This window comes from Spea bombifrons, chromosome 7 (genome assembly GCF_027358695.1).
Source record: "Spea bombifrons isolate aSpeBom1 chromosome 7, aSpeBom1.2.pri, whole genome shotgun sequence".
Lineage (NCBI taxonomy): Eukaryota > Metazoa > Chordata > Amphibia > Anura > Pelobatidae > Spea > Spea bombifrons.
Genome location: NC_071093.1, coordinates 13,101,730 through 13,119,099, shown reverse-complemented (window position 1 = coordinate 13,119,099; position 17,370 = coordinate 13,101,730). Strand labels below are relative to the sequence as shown.

Below are 17,370 nucleotides of genomic sequence, written 5' to 3'. Positions count from 1 at the left end.
TCCCTGCATCTTTATGCGTGTGTGTATTTATATCTATAGATATTACACACACAGATGCATAAAATTTATATATATATATATATATATATATATATAAACATTCAAAAGTATATACACATACAGTGCAAAAGTATAATGCTAGAATAACAGTATGTAAAGAACCCCAAGATTATGATGTATCATTTTATATAGCGCCATCATATCCTGCAGCACTATACAATGGGCAAACAGGATATCACAAGTCGTGTATAACATAGCAATTTGACTTGCAGAAACAAGAGGCAAGAAAGGCCCTGCTAAAACAAGTTTACTATCTAGAGATGGCATCTCGCCTCTTTAATATGTTATATCTTACATTTATGTGCTTCTGATGTGAGCATATGATTATTTGAAGGACTGTCCTAGAATGCTAGAAAGAGCAGCACTCTACTAAAAAAGTAATGAAAAGGTTAATTAAAGAATACCTAGACTAAGTGAATCAATTGTAAAGCTTTCAATGTCACAGGTGGGGTCCGGCTTTAGTCCAAATCTTACATTTTGTAAGATGTATAAGAGGTCAAGCCAGTTATTTATGAATTAACATTTAATTTATTTAATCCCTATCTCTAGACTTTTGTTCTGAACAACCATGGAGTCTTTTCAAACTGCAGTACAGCCATTATCTGACTGCAGCTGCGTCAAATGTTATCACATGCTCTGATTGGCTGTCTGTGAAAAGGGTTGGGTTTTAGAGAAAGTTGATGTCATTGGTCTGTGAGAAATGATTAATAGACAGACAAACGTTCTAATTGGAGAACGGAAACGGTGACCTCACAAAGCTAATATGCATGGCCCCACCTCCACTTTTTAACCATTTGCAGATTACACTTTCACAAACAACTGCATAGCACCACCTCCTGGCTGATAGGGTGCAGTGACAGTGAATATCACCAGCACATAGAAAGACTAAGTCAACAAACAACATCATTAACAATGAGCCTCACTTATAAAATTATCTATTTAAGAACATTAAAATACTGCACACATTTTAACCTCGAACCTAAGTTTGGTTAGCTTATAAGGTTAGTTCATCGCAGTGACAAGCAGATGTTTTTGTATATAATAAAATGTTTCGGCAAATTGGTAATTGTGTGATTATTCTTAATAAGTATGTAAAATAAAACATCGTTCATTTGAAGATACTAAAACATTTTTATCAATGAACATTACTAAAGGCATTAACATCATATAACATTTAAAACACAAATAAAATGCTTAGATGATCGACTTCTCCGTTTACCTTTTGCCAGTGAACTCGGCTTGGCCTTTTTTATTAAAGGTGAACTTGGAATCATTGTAGCCCCATCCATTCCACTTCAGAAGTTCCTGCCTGTGAAAAAAGGGGAACACAGCCATGGGTACACTGATAAGTAATGAATATGTCTAAAAATAAGTTACCAGTATAAAACACCCTATTCTGCCAAACAACCTTTTACGTTTTCTTCCAATTAGTTAGATCACTTAAACATAGCCAGGAAGTCTAATCATTCATTTAAAAATTAAAATGTAAAAATCATCCTTGTCACATATTGTAATAAAAAGTATTAAAAATGGACAAAACACATTTTAAAAAACTGTGTTGATTTCCAATGATATGCAAATCATTTGATGTGTGCTGGATGAAAGCAGCCACATATATAACTTGCACGTAATAAGTATTCACATAATTTATACAAACTATGAAAGGCAACTTATTGCACACCCTGATAGCACGGGGAGCGAAAAAATACAAATTATATATATATATATATATATATATATATATATATATATATATACACACAATAAATCAAAAACAAACTTGATAGGGATTAAGGGAAAAAAATAAGTTATTAGCAGCTGTTATTAGGACTGGGCACGTTTATTTAGGACCTATGAGCATGGAAAAAGCAGTATTAAAATGATGGTGGGAAAATGTTTGCATATTGCACATATTTAGCAATTAAGAACTAAAGTGATCCGGTATTTAAATATACAGTTACATTAATAATGTTCATTGCAATAGAGGAATTAAATTGTGAATCGAAGCAGCACTGTGCGGTTATGCATTGATAGTGTAGCACAGAGTTTCCTCAAATAGTTTGCCATAATCACACATCTTTAAGAAATGATACTTTAATAACCTTTACTTTTGGTTCTAATATAAGTCTCAAAACAACTCAGCCTTCAATAACATTTGCTTGAACTTGTTCTATGCAGTGGAAATAATAATTCACCTTCCAAGATTTCTCCAACTGCCTAAAACAGTTTAGAGATCACGTACATTTTTGATTTTGTTATTTCCTCCACGAGTTTCTGTTCTGGACATTATCACAGACTTGTATAGAAAATAATTGGGGGGGGGAAATCTTTTTTTCTCACTTTTGCAAATCAGCTTCAGCGACAGACTTTTTGCTTCTGTCTCAAGAATAACACACTGAAGCCTTATTTTTGCGTAAAGTATTTTTCATGCTTTACAAACAATCCTAAAAGTTCATAATTATTGCCCAGATGTAGCACATACAACAGCCTCTTATGATCTCCGGAAGGATGAACTGAAGGTGTTGTTTATACTCAAAGTTAGATATTTTCTAGTTGCCATAAACAATACAAATTTGATACTATAGATCATTTTGTTTTTTGTTTTTTTTTCCAGTTCACACAAACACTACAATATTTTTTTGTAAATCAGACAAAATTATGTAGCCATTACGAAGCATGAAGAATTTATATATATATATATATATATATAATTTCAAAGCCTACAGCAGACTAACAATAAAACAGGCAGCAGTATTTACAGACTGAATTATTCAAAATTACACAGAAAAGAGTTTCAGCAGATTCTAAATGAGCATGCATAGAAGGAGTATAAGACTAGGTGAACATTTTTCATATCAGATGATGACAAAAACATTTCTACTAACATTATTTACCTTTATGTTGAAATTTATTTAAAAACCAATTTTCAAGGTATATTTCCCTACAACCTATAATTAAACTAGAACACTCATTACATTTTTAGCCAACAAGTCTGGCACCCCTCAAAATTATATCATATTCCAATAGGACAACTATAATTAGACGTTGACATTACACAAGTATAAGCGGCATGCCAAATTAAAGAGAACAGTCTATTTTAATTTTCTTAACCTTCAAGTATGGTCTCCATAAAGAAAGGCTACCCTTCTTTACCAGAGACACTAGAACCTGTTTCAGTAATCTGCAAGACATTGTGTTATGGTCGCTTATTGCGAAGAAACAGGTTGGTTGGGGGAAAAAAAAAAAACAAAAAAAAAAAAAAACAGGATTTTGATCTTTAAAAGACGTCTGAACAAAATAGTCCAAGGAATCTCAGCCTTTAAACAGCATAACAGATGAAATGCCTTTAGCAGGGACCACATTATACAATACTATACTCCTTTGTGATGTCGTTAATTATTCTCAAAAACTGTGCCTATTGGACACTAGATGGCACTAAAAATGCATTTCTTCAGGCAACTATTTGTCTCCCCTGTTAAGCTATAGCCAGAAGTCATGTAGGAAAGAATGACTTATTAGGTGGACATGTATTACTGTGAACCTTCAAATCTTTGAAAATGCTACTTCAGTTAATGTAATTTTATATGAGGAGAGCTGCATTCATTTAAACAACGCGGATGACTGCCACTTCTCTAACGCAGAAGGGCACTGCAAGGGCTATATCTTAAAATGCCAGGATTAGGATTTTTGCTGGCTGTAACACAGAAAGGACATTTTTTAATGGTACACAGATTTTAATAAAAACCATGAATATATAATGGATGCATGCAAAACAATATAGTATTTCCACTCATAAATATATTTCATATAAAATATATATATAAATATATATTGAAAAAAATAAACTATATTTGATGAGGTATTTCAAACATACCTCGGAATGAACTTGTGCATGGAAACAATTCTTCAGAGTTCACAGAAAAGTCAAAATATAAAAGCTTGGCAGACACTAGGTGGCAGTATTACTCCACTAACACTGCTCCATACACTGCTCCATACACTGCATGACTCTCCTAGCCACAGCCCATGCTCAGGCTCTTTATTGTTCACACTGTACAGATATTTTAAAAAGCAGGTTTTTTAAAGCCAAACTAAAATATACCCTTACGCACGGTGAGAACGTTCCAGTTGCAGAACACATGGATAAGAAATTATATACATATACAAAATATATGGAATAGAACATACATTTTTAATAAAATATTGATCAATACATTAAACATACATCATATATATTAATGATAATCCATTTAATAAATAATGTATACACTTGTGAAAATATTTAATCCATTTAATAAATCAATGCATTCAATTATTAGTAAATCAAATCACTAATAGATAAATATTAATTGCTACATCAATTGTTACTGATGTACACTTACACCATACAGTAACAGCTTGCATGTGCATTAATGTCTAACACCATGCAATAATATACACACACTAACACTTTATGCTGACATACACTCACACAACACCATACACTCATATACACATAGTATCCAACAACATACACTGACTCTGGCACTTAACATATATAAAACACACACACTTACTCCAACACTATACACACATAGTGACTAACACTGCAGTACAATACAGACACAAATACATATATTTACAAAACACTGACTCTGGCACTATACATACACACACACACACCGACACTACAGTACCACAAACTGACTCAAGCACTATACATACACTTACTCCAGGGCTATACATACACACTGACTCTAACACTGTAGAACACACACGTGCAAGCAGTCCACCACTGCCTCTCAGGGTCATGTAATGCAGGCGCCTGGGTGCTCTATGTAAGTGGCACCTGTCTCGGTCTCAGGGGCCCAGTCTTGCCTGATACTCCAGAACCAGGCTCCAGGAAGCCATTTCTAGTCGCTATGGCAACCTGGCACCCAGGAATTGTCAAGACCAGTTTCTGTAAGTGAAATTGTTATGTTATATGCTACTTGTTATGTGCCGTCTACCCACTGTACAGCCCTACAGAATATTATGGTGCTATATATATAAAACAATAAATAATAAATACTGAATAGATATAGTCCATCTAGAAAAAATGAACACTGTTGCCAAAAGCCCCAGCATGGTAATAGAAAGTTAGATTGTAACAGCCTGTCAGGCATCAGTACTTGGTACGGCTATATGGAAATAATAAAACTCTAGAAAGTCAGGCTGCATCAAGTACAATAATTTTGGTAGAATCCATAACTTGATCACGTACTATATTTTTTCAGTTCATATATGGTGAATAAGGTTAAAACACGTTAACAACATTCCCTAATAAATGGAAAGGGTCACCTGCAAGGTGTCATCTATTCTGCTCAATGTGATTTACAAAGAACTCAGTTTTATAGAATTCCGTTATCCCACAGCTTTCATTCTTCCATATTCTCATACATGTCTTGGTCTCGTAGCGTGGCCAAATCAAGCACCATACAATTACAATCATCACATAATATGTTTCAATCATTGCGGGGTCTTGCTTTTCTCTAGCCAAATGTCATGACCTAACCATGGGAGCGTATTGCAGCATGTCTAGATGTCATCCACCTGCGATCTTAAAACACCTAGAATGTTCTTTAGACTGGTAAATGCTGCATGATATCACCAATTCAGTAACATATTCTTCTGATAAATGAGAGTGGAAAAAACAAGACATCAACAAGGAAGGAATAATAGACAAACTACAGACTGTAGAATGTACCGCCTGTTTTAAACACAGCCTGGCAGATATTGGTGGGCAATTCTCCTTGCTTATGCAGGGTGGCAAGCTTAACAGATGCAGACGGTAAAGCTAGCAGTAAACATATAATATATAAGACAATTCATTACAAGGCAAATGTATGTGCCTAGTGTTTGCACCTTCCATGCAAATCAGTTTGCACAGACAGACAGGCTCCCCTTGACTTATGATGTCCGTAACCCTTTACAGGCAGAAGACCCTCTGAGACTACGGGCTTCGCGATATGCTGCGGGCTGCTTCAGGGACGAAAGGGTTAGCCAGAACCGGCTCAAACTGGCAGTGACTGTTTTATCGAACGTGAACGCGGAAGGCAAATAAACTGAAAATTATAGAGCCGGGTTGAACTTGAGTTCATCTGAGAAATATTAAATACAACTGGCGCTGAATGGATTCAACATTTTCAAACTGCTGCGTGGCTGGGGATGTTTTTTTTTTTTTTTTTTTATAAGGTTTAATGTTCTGGAACAGTTCTGCAGTAATACGATTTTTTTTTTTTCCTATGGTACGGCGGACCTACAGGCCATGGAGAGAATGGGCTGGCGGGGGTGGGGTAACAGGACCAGAGTAACAATTCTTGATAAACTAATAACGCCTTTGTCCTTTTCTCTGACCAGTAATAAAATAGACACGTTTAATGCCTGTAAACCAACACATAGGTTAACACATCACCTACATATTATGGTTATCTGGATGCAAAATAATAAAAAGGTCATTTTTTTTTTTTTAAAGTCGGAATGAAACTAATATTATGTTTTATAGGACAGTTATGGGCTTAAGAGGTCAATTCCATAGGCTCATAAATTGTTAATGCTCTGTTAGCAACCAGCCATCTCTTTTGTAGTGAATGGGTGTTCTCAACTGTAATAGACCGATGATATCTTAGCACTAAATGTTCAAATATTAATATCCCATTTTAAACAAAACAGTAAAATTTAATGTGTAGCATTCATCCCTATTAAAAGCTATTCTGTTTTTTTATTCCAATGTTCATCCTAGAGATTTGTGCTTGTTGATGTTTAGTTAACATTTATATAAATCAGTTTTATGTTTGAACCGCATAATATGGGTCAATTTCTGTCCCATTGTATGTGGTGGAATCTGCAATTATAAGCAATCCACGCGATGGACACATCAGAGGCAATTTCACACCATAATGCCAAACGCCCATATCCTAATAACTTCTATAGGCCATATTTATAAAGGTCAATTCTTGGGCAAAGTGAGAAATATAGCGTGACTACTATGGGAAAAAAAATGGAACATCGCTTCTGCTTGCTACATATATATCGTCAGCAAGCAGAAGCGATAGTTACTTGATTAAGAAAGGGGCATCAATAATTTAGGAAATAAGAAATTAATGGCTCTTAAACAAAAATTAATTCAGGGATCCCAGACCAAATATAGAGCATCTTTAACCATTGCACTAGCATCGAGAAAGCAAGACGAGTAATCAAATTGAATAAAACATGTTTGTTGATGGAATAGCATGCTAGATTTTGCAGAATTCTCTATTTACTTTTATTAAGTAGGGTGTTCTTTTCAGCAGTAAGTAAATGGATTACACCAACACCTCAACCTCAACACATCCTGCATGACATGGAGATATCAAAACAACAAATGGCCTCCTATACAACAGAAGTGCACAACATGAAGGAGAAAGCTGGTTTCACGTCTTGGTAGTCTCTCGATGAAACAGAAACATAGAAGTTGACAGCAGGATAAGAACCATTTGGTCCACCCAGCCTGCCCATTTGCCTGCTGTAAATCCACTTTTCTCTTGATGCATCTGCCTCGATTTCCATAAGCGTTATTCTATAACTGAATAAAAATGGTTTGCACTTTCATTGGCCAAAATGTTTTTGAATTGCTGCTAAAACATACATAAAATGCAGCCACGTTGTACAAAGGCTATAGCATTTTAAACAATGGCTCTGCTTCCACTGTAGAAATGGCATGTTATGCTTTGTTTTTTTCTTTGTTGCAAAAAACTACATATTTTTCAATATATAAGCAAAACTCACAATTCTTTTTTGCGGTTCTTGTCAGCTTACAACGGAATAAAATAACTGTTCCGTTATAGGTATCATGAGATTTTAGGCATACTTTTCTGAGGGCAGACAGACACACTGCTGATTATACTAGAGTCTAAGTATAAAGCACAGATACAAATCCTGTGCACAAACAAGAAATAGCAAACAAAATAGACAGAAATAAAAACAGATGATACATTTAGTGTAACACAAAAAAAAAAATTTAAAAAAAATTTGACAAATCAAAATTGCAGTTCTGATGGGAAGTATTCTGTGGAATTATCCTGCAAAGAGATACCATTATATATTTAAATGAGCTATCAAATAAAAATGTGCAATCCAAATAAAAGATAAAAAGTCACACTGTATCCTGTGATAATGTTAGAGTATTCAGTTTTACAGATGCTTTGCATGATACAGAGTGCTCAGCATCCATTTTGATTCATCTTGACCTTCTCAATACAAGCAAAGCAGCCACCGGAGAGAATAAACAGCCATACAAGGCAGACACCAGATGTCACTGCAGGACAGACGCTTCCTTACGCCCCAAGTGGAATCACACAACCAGACACCTTACACTATCAGCATAGACACGTGAAGACCACTTCCATGTGGTATCATTTACCTTTGTGGTTAAGCGGGCAAACGACACTAGGCTTTTCTTAATTATTTATTTATTTATTTATTTATTTATTTATTTAAATACTAAAAAAGCCTAGCCAAACAAAACAGCTTGCGGGTATGACAGCTGCTACAAATTATTTTGTACATCATAATTAGACGAGGCAAGTGCAGACTTAAGCTAGATAACTGGCACCTCCGTTAAATCAGCCGCCAGTGGAAGAAGCAGTAACTGCAGAGTTTCTAGTGAAATATTAGCTTTAGTTCTAAGAGCACAGTGACTTTTTTATGCCCTTAAGGACCACAGTTCTCTTGCAAGCTTGCCAGCAGCTGGTCATACATTGCTGCCTTTAACATTGCTAATGAACTTAATTTGATACCGTCCTCTGACATTATTGGGTCATCCACTCTGGATATAAGCACTATTGTTTTCACGGACATGGTATTAAAGTGCAGTGTGGAAACATTGGACAGAAGTGGTACTTTTGATTGTGTGAAACCACGGTCAAGTGGAGCGAAAGCTGCTACGATAGGCTTGGATCAAGGTTTCAGCGTGGCTGCCAAAAGCAGACTGGACTTATGACAAGACATATTCCAGGGCCTCCATTCAGAACTACAAAGAGGTGTCGGTCTTACTTGATATTCCGCATCTCTAATGGATCAACAATTATTCTGTGATGAGAACAGACTTCCAGTGGATCCGCGGTTGAAAATGGGTGCTACTTCCACACCTCTTGGTATCTTTACATGTAGTCAAAATTACATAAACACAGCAACCCGTCTAGTACTAAAGCCACTTGTGGTAGAACAGTAGGAATTGGACTGGCAGATTCCTTTTCACTGTTAGTTGTATTTGCCCATTATGGAGATCTGTGAAATTACAAATAGCTATTGAACACCTAACATAAAAAAAAAAAAAAAAAAAAAAAAAAGCACAAGCCCTTTCTGCACATGGTCTGCAGGACTTCCACTAAGATCAACAGCGGAATTCCCACTGAAAGGCAACCAATCACCGGTGTGCTAGCTCAAAACTTATGCCCAACTACCGTACATGTAGTTGGCTGCCATTGCTCCCATTGAGTTCAAAGGTAATATGCTTCAGAGAACATGCAAAAGGAACATTCATATCCTTTTGTTTTCGTCCTGTAGTTGTAAGCAATACGTGAGCAGAGATACCAATAGGAAAATATGTCTGCTTTCACATTTAGCGCTTCTGACAGCAGCTTTGACTAGTAATGCCTCTTACTGCCTGAAGAACACATCTGAACTTGCAAGGCAATGTATTTAATGTATTTGAATACTATTGGTGTTCCACCACTTTCATGACCAAAATTAGTGTAAAATTAGTACTTTTAAGCCAGTCCTCTCAAAGACAAGTACACTGACACAAAAAAAACACAAGCTTTGGGTAGTTTTAATAAATCAATTATTTAGTTATGTTAATAGATGCCCTTTAAAGTGGTGCAAATACCATAGTAGCCAAAGGAATATTCCTGCTGAATTCCACATTCGCTGCTATTTATTAAAAAATTTGAACGGTATTACCTATATTTTTTTAAAAAAAATTCTTTACCATTTTAATTTGGATTGCTTTTAGTTAAAGGATTCTAGGATCCGCATGCTACTTCCCACAATCAGGAAACTCTCCTTCCTGACAGCCATATGAACACTAGAGGGATAAAAAACGGAATGTATCTTACGCACCGTGTTTACTGTAAATGAAGTGCCAGGAAAACAAGACTCCAGGCATCAAGCCAAACATCATGGCCTTAAGTACTTCACTGCTACATTAGCCATAAATACACTGCAATACCGATCAGACCAAGAAACCCTGCAAGTGACAGCAGACAGGACCCACTAGGGTAATTTAATCTACTTCACCCTAAAACAACAGAACCCATTTTGATCTTTGACAGTTTAAGCTCATGAGTATTTCCCTGAGCCGACCTGAGGATATTGAAAATCCGCAACTGGCTCATTTGTGATTTCGCTATATATTTCTGCGCATTCACAGCAATAATCTGTATTTGCTTTACATCATCAACCAGTGAGGCAAACAGTCTAACAGAAGGTTTTCTCTCAGTACCAAGAACAATTATACTGCTTGTTTACTTTCCCCGTCAGTGGCTGCCCACCCCCAAGCACGCTGCAGCAGTGGATGTAACGCATAAGTATATTTGTGGTAGGGGTAAAACATGCGCAAAGCAGATCTGAATAAATGTAAAACACGTGCAAAGTGCCCAGTGGGTCTGAATGTGTGTAAAACATGTACGAAACGCCCGGTGGGTCTGGATAAGTGCCTACCCCCTTAGGTGGGTAGAAAAGGGCCCCCTCACGGGAAGAAGGAAGAGGGATAGGAAAGAGAGAATATCGAAACTGAGGGGGGCATAGAGTGAACCGAGGGGAGCATAGAGTGAACCGAGAGGAGCATAAAGTGAACCGAGGGGAGCATAAAGTGAACCGAGGGTGGGTGCAGGTGGGAAGAACGCAAACGTTATGCCCTGAAGCAGGGGATGCTGAAAAGGGGGGTATAAATAGAGCTGATAGCAGCCTTCACATATGGTGCACAAATGCATTGCAGAAGCATACCAGCACATCCCAGTGGTGTCACCACTAGCAGCTGTACTGAACTAAGCTTATACTGATACATCAACATCTGGCTAAGAAAAGATTTTCATAAGGCACTGTAGAGAGAGAAAAAAAATAGTTCAAAATACTCCCGCAGTGTTTTTGTTCACAAACAAACTAAAAGCACATCTGTCACAGTTACCACTTTCCAGTTCAATAGACGAAATAAGCCTGATTATATAGCTTCTAAGCCTGTTCTACAGTGCGCCCCAAACACATCTCAAGTTTTAGCTATTGCATATACACATACACAGTCATAAAGTACCATGCAAATGTTTTAAGTAGGCATGAAAAATTGCTTTCACAAATATGTTTAAAATAAACTATTAACATGCCTTTTTTTATCATTTAACAAAATAGGAAAAATCCAATTAATATTTGGTGTGACGACCCTTTGCCGTCTAGGTGCATTTACACAAATAAGGAACTCGGCAGGTAAGTTGTTTTAAACATATTGGAGAACAGTTTCCAAGGATTTAGGCAGTTGCTTCTTTCTCTTCATGTAATCCCAGACAGATTTCATGCTAAAATCAGGGCTCTGTGGGTGCCATACCATCAGCAAGGACTCGATGTTCCTCTTTACACTGAAGATAGTGACTTTGGGTGTATGTTTGGGGTTGCTGTCATGCTGCAGAATAAACTTGGGTCCAATCAGATGCCTCCCTGATGGTATTGCATAATGTATAAATATCTGCTTGCTGGACATTTTCTGATTGCAAAGGGAAAAAAGCATGTATGTATTTTTCATCTGCTGCACTGTTCCACTGGCCGACCACCGCATCTACGGTACTCAACTTTGCCAGTTTCTTTGTGCTTCTTCAAGCGAGATGCAGTATAAACTACCTTGTGTCTTGTTGCTGTGCATCCTCACCTTGTAATGAGTTTTATTCCTCCTACACAGTTTCAGCCTACATATTAAATTGATGATTATTAGCACCTGCTTATAAGTGTAAGAAATCCCTGCCTTTGTGGAAAAGGCAAATCTATCTAGAAGAAATTATGCTGCTTTGATGGCACACCAAATATTAATTTTATTTAGATTTCCTTGTGTTCACTCACTTTGTATTTTGTTAGATGATAAAAGTAAAACTTTTAACAGGTTTATTTTTGGGAAAACACCTGCTTACACAGTACTGTACACCATCAGATACAAATACCACATGGTGATTTATAGCTTTGCTGCTCTGATACTTTTTAAACAGCCAACCAAAAATTTATTGAAACAAACACAAAAAGAAAAATATAGGGTGTACGGGAGTATTTTGGCCCAAATATGTGCACGTGGGCAATATAGACTTATCTGACTGAACATAAATTGTGTTTTTTGCAGTGGTACCTATACTCAAAAAGAAGGGTTGGAATGCAGCACTCAGCAGTGAAACGAGCCAGGGTACCACCAAGTCCCTCAATAAATCCAAAATAAAGAAGCAGAGGCTCAGCACTCAAATGATAAGGTGGGTTTATTTCACGCAGGCAACGTTTCGACGCACAGGTCTTTCTCAAGCCTTAGAAAAAGAAACTTATAACGCTATATAACTAGCACTAAAATATAAAAGACTTAAAAGAAAAGCCTTATTGACCCGAGAAAATATATAATTTGTCTGGGTACACTAAATATGGAAGATGGAAACTAAGGTTAAAAATGACATGGGACATGCTGAAATTGATTGTCCCAACAAGTATAACATAGCTTTTTTCCTTACAGGGTTAAACCAGGGATTTTGATAATAATTGGTGCCACTACCAACGTGCGTGTTAGGAGCATGTGAAGGTTTGTTGCCTATGCATGCACAGGCAAGACCCAACAGAGCTGTAAGGGGGGGGGGACTACATATTAATGTCTATGTATTTAGAACACAATGTCAAAAAACTCCCTGTTGGTGTAATGGCCAATGCTTTTGTCCATATAGTGTACAGTATATAACTAATAACTAATCAAAATATCATAAAGTTGGTATATTGTTTTAGGAGAGGGGTCATAACCAATATGTGACCAACAGATCTGTAAGAACTACCAATAAAATGCTTCAATTATATGAGGCGATCACAGCCCTCTAATGAGAGATGGGCAGTTAAGTCGAAGCTTGTGAACTGTGCGACCTTTACTGGAAATTATATAGTACATAGACAGATGGGAGCTGTGTTACTAAGACCAATAGGCACCAGTTAAGGCCAAGCTGGGCTGCAGACCAACTACATGTGATCTTAAGCAAACAACAACTATAAGCCAACATTTAAATATTGCTTCTATGGATTACATAAGAAGTAGAATTATAACATTTACAACGGGAATCAACAGCATATGTCATGAAGAATATTAGAAGGTACACCCACACACACTTAGGTAAAATGGAGACCATTTAGCCTAATGTTAGTACGCTTCCTGTTTTCAGCAGAAGTAGCAGGGGAGGACTGGATCATTTTGGCCCATGTGGTTACTGCCTACAATCTTGGTACATACACACAAACACACTGTCCCTAATGCACTTTAATTAGTTTCAAGTGCGTGTATATAAATGAAGCGTTTGCAAGAAAGTTGTGTTTCCGCTTCTTGACTTCACTATACACCCATAACGTTATGACCACTGACAGGTGAAGTAAATAATCTTGTTATTATGGGATTTGTCAGTGGATGGGATATATTAGGCAGCATCGTTTCATCCTCAAAGTTGACGTGCAAGAAGCAGGAAAAATGGGCAAGTGTAAGGATCTGTGCGACTTTGACAAGTGTCAAATTGCGATGGCAAGACAACTGGGTCAGAGCATTTCCAAAACAGCAGCTCTTGTGGGGTGTTCCCTTTCTGGAGTGGCCAGTACCTATAAAAAAAATGGTCCAAGGAAGGAAAAGCGATGTACTGGTGATAGGGTCATGGGCAGCAAAGGCTCCCTGATGCACATGGGGGGTGAATACTGGCCCATGTAGTCAAATCCAACAGATAAGCTACTATAGCTCAAATTGCTGAAAAGTTAATGCTGGTTCTGATAGAAAGGTGACAGAACACACAGTGCATCACAGGAGCCGCAGACCAGTCAGGGTACCCATCCAGACCCCTGTCCAGTGCCGAAAGCTCCTACACAAATGGGCACACGAGCATAAGAACTGGACCACGGAGCAATGGAAGAAGGTGGCCTGGTCTGATGAATCACATTGTCTTTTACATCACGTGGATGGTCAGGTGCATCCCTGACCTCGAGAACACATGGCACCAGGACGCACTATGGGAAGAAGGCAAGCCGGCAGAGGCTTTGGGCAAAGTTAGCAATCCATGGAGGCCCCACCTCACAACTTAGAGGACTTAAAGGATCTGCTGTTAACGTCTTGGTGATTTGTATATGATCCAATGGAAAACAAGTGCCTTGTAAGTGCTTAAAAGGGACACTCCAAGTGAACCCTCTAAACAAACACTCCATATGAAAGTGTGCTGCTACGGCACACCTGTCATACAGCTTTTAGCATCACTAAATTTGGCATTACTATATATCTTAGTTATTTGTAAACTATTAAATACACTAGCTAAGAAAACAGAACCAAATCAGTTTGCATGGTTTTAAGTACATCAGATCTTTTTGTAACATACCGTATTTGATCGATTATAAGACGACCCTGATTATAAGATGACCCCCCAAATCTGAATATTAATTTAGAAAAAAAAAAAGAAAAAGCCTTAATATAAGACCACCCTATATGAAAAAAGTTTTACCAGTAAATGTTAATTCATGTAAATGATTTTTTTTTATAAAAGCTATGATTGAGAAAAATATTTTGGTTTTATTTCCTTCTATTTTCCAACCTGCCCCCCCAGTTATGCACATCTGCCCCAGAAATGCCTTATACCCCTGTATGCCACTCTGGCATTAAGGGGGTTAAAAGGCATATTATGGGGCAGAGTGGCATATAGGGAGGTTTAAGGCATTTCAGGAGGCAGAGTGGCGTATAGAGCGTGAAAAGGCATTTCATAGAACACTCTGCCTCCAGAAATGCCTTATGCCCCCCATTTAACACTCCCCTACCCCCCCCCCACACACACACACACAAACTTACTGGTGCTTCTGACTCCCCCGTCATGCACCCGGGGCAGTGTGTAGATGTGTACGCGATTCGCGTAGACAACTTACGCTGCAGCCGGAAGGAGGTGTGGCTAGCAGCGGGGGTTGTCTGCGTCCATGGCGCAGACCTTCCCCGACTGTCAGAGAGAATTCCCCGCACCGGTGTGGGGAACTCTGACAGTCGGGGAAGGTCTGCGTGATGGACGCAGACAACCCCCGCTGCTAGCCACACCTCCTTCCGGCTGCAGCATAAGTTGTCTACGCGAATCGCGTACACATCTACACACTGCCCCGGCTGCACACCGGGGACTCAGAAGCACCGGTAAGTGGGGCGGGGGGAGACAGGAGGATCCAGGTCCCCTGCAGCTGCGGGGGATCTGGATCTTAGTGGTCTCATAGTCAGACCTATTTGAGGTCTGATTATAAGACGACCCCGGTTGTAAGACGAGGGGTATTTTTCAGAGCATTTGCTCTGAAAAAAACCTCGTCTTATAATCGAGCAAATACGGTATTTGTATATTATCAGGCACATTAAGGGTACACAGTGTTCCATTCACTTGAAAGGACACGTCAGTCATTATAAGCACGTTAATGCATATGATAGATGCGTGGTACCTTTAAGTTTTCCTCTGGTCCGTTTTGCAAATATATGTGGGATTCTGCAGCATTACGGAGGAAGAAAGAAGATTTTGCAGCACTGCCAAGTGTTTTATTTCTTTTTTTCCTCTTTGTTTTGGAAGTACTTCAATATGGATTTGCTAGAGAGGACTGGTGATTTTTAAGCAGTATGCCCTTTAGCAGTTTGCAACCCTTCTCTGCGAGTCTACTGTGGCGTACTGCTTCATGATTTTAGCTTAAACAGGAGAAAAGTATAGTTAAAATGATACCATTTATTGGCTAACTGAGAGTTTGATTGCGAGCTTTCGAGACCAAGTTGTTAGGTCCCTTCCTCAGGCATTAATGAAGCTAACACAGACTTATCTAAATACAAAAGCACAATTCACACATGCTTTTGTATTTAGATAAGTCTGTGTTAGCTTCATTAATGCCTGAGGAAGGGACCTAACAACTTGGTCTCGAAAGCTCGCAATCAAACTCTCAGTTAGCCAATAAATGGTATCATTTTAACTATACTTTTCTCCTGTTTTCTCTACGGCTAACACGGTACAAAACCCTTTTATGATTTTAGCTTACTCATAGAGCCTTTCACTTTACAGTATTAGCACTTATAATGGACCGGGACAGATCTAGCAGGGCAGGCAGTTCACAAAAAGCAAAGGTGGCATCCTATGACAGTGCCATGTTTAAAGTCACTAAGACCCAACCTACTAACAATGTTTGTCTATGGCGATAGCTGCCTATGACCATTTAGTACAAGAGGATTTTTATATCCATAACAAGGTATTAAAGCTTTTTACTTAAAAAAAAAAAAGAAAACTGTTAACTTATTGGAACTAACATTCTAGCAATAATATATATATATATATATATATATATATATATATATATATATATATATATATATTTGCAGCATTTAAGAGGGGAGGCAACTTAAATGTCACCTTTCCCAGGCAGGTATTGAATCGGCAACCTATGGTTAGGAAACCAGCACATACACACTGTGCAGTTATGCTTTGTCATCTGTTGCATAATTAACGGATGTTGGTTTGCTTGAAATCGGATGTTACTTGGCATTAAAAGCAAAACGGATTTAAACCAGAATAAAAATGTAGATTTTTAAAATTTTTTATCATCTTTTTCCAACCCCTGTTAGGAGTTAGGTTGCATGTTTGTCTAGAAAGGATATACTGGAAACAAAAAGGGTGTGGGACTTCTGATAAACTCCAAAAGAAGGGTGTGACAAAAATGCATTGTTTTACTGTGCCGTTTTCCTTTTATTTATATATATATATATATATATATATATATATATATATATATATATATATATAAAATTACAAATTAAATAAGATCATGATGGGAGGTAATTAATTACTAAATATACTAAGCCTCTCCTTGTTTTGTAGTCACTTGTCACTGCTTCCGACACTATGAAGGAATATATAAAAGGGCAGAAGTTCTCTGTTGGAAAAGAAAAGTTTCATTAAGGCTATAAGAGGGATGTGACAGTTTGGATAGATTATCTAACAGGGAAGGTTTTAATAAAATAAGTTATGCTATACAGTTTAAAGAATCTGGATGTCTGCCAATTGATAAAGT

At 37.6% G+C, this 17,370-nt stretch overlaps 1 protein-coding gene across 1 annotated transcript in view; it reads right to left on the bottom strand.

Moving 5' to 3' along the window:
* The window catches only part of AGPS (alkylglycerone phosphate synthase), a 72,234-nt gene that overhangs the window by 51,310 nt on the left and 3,554 nt on the right, over positions 1–17,370 (bottom strand). The window contains exon 2 of the mRNA XM_053471750.1: positions 1,280–1,369. Coding sequence (XP_053327725.1) covers positions 1,280–1,369 — 90 coding nt within the window. The remainder of the gene's footprint in view (positions 1–1,279; positions 1,370–17,370) is intronic.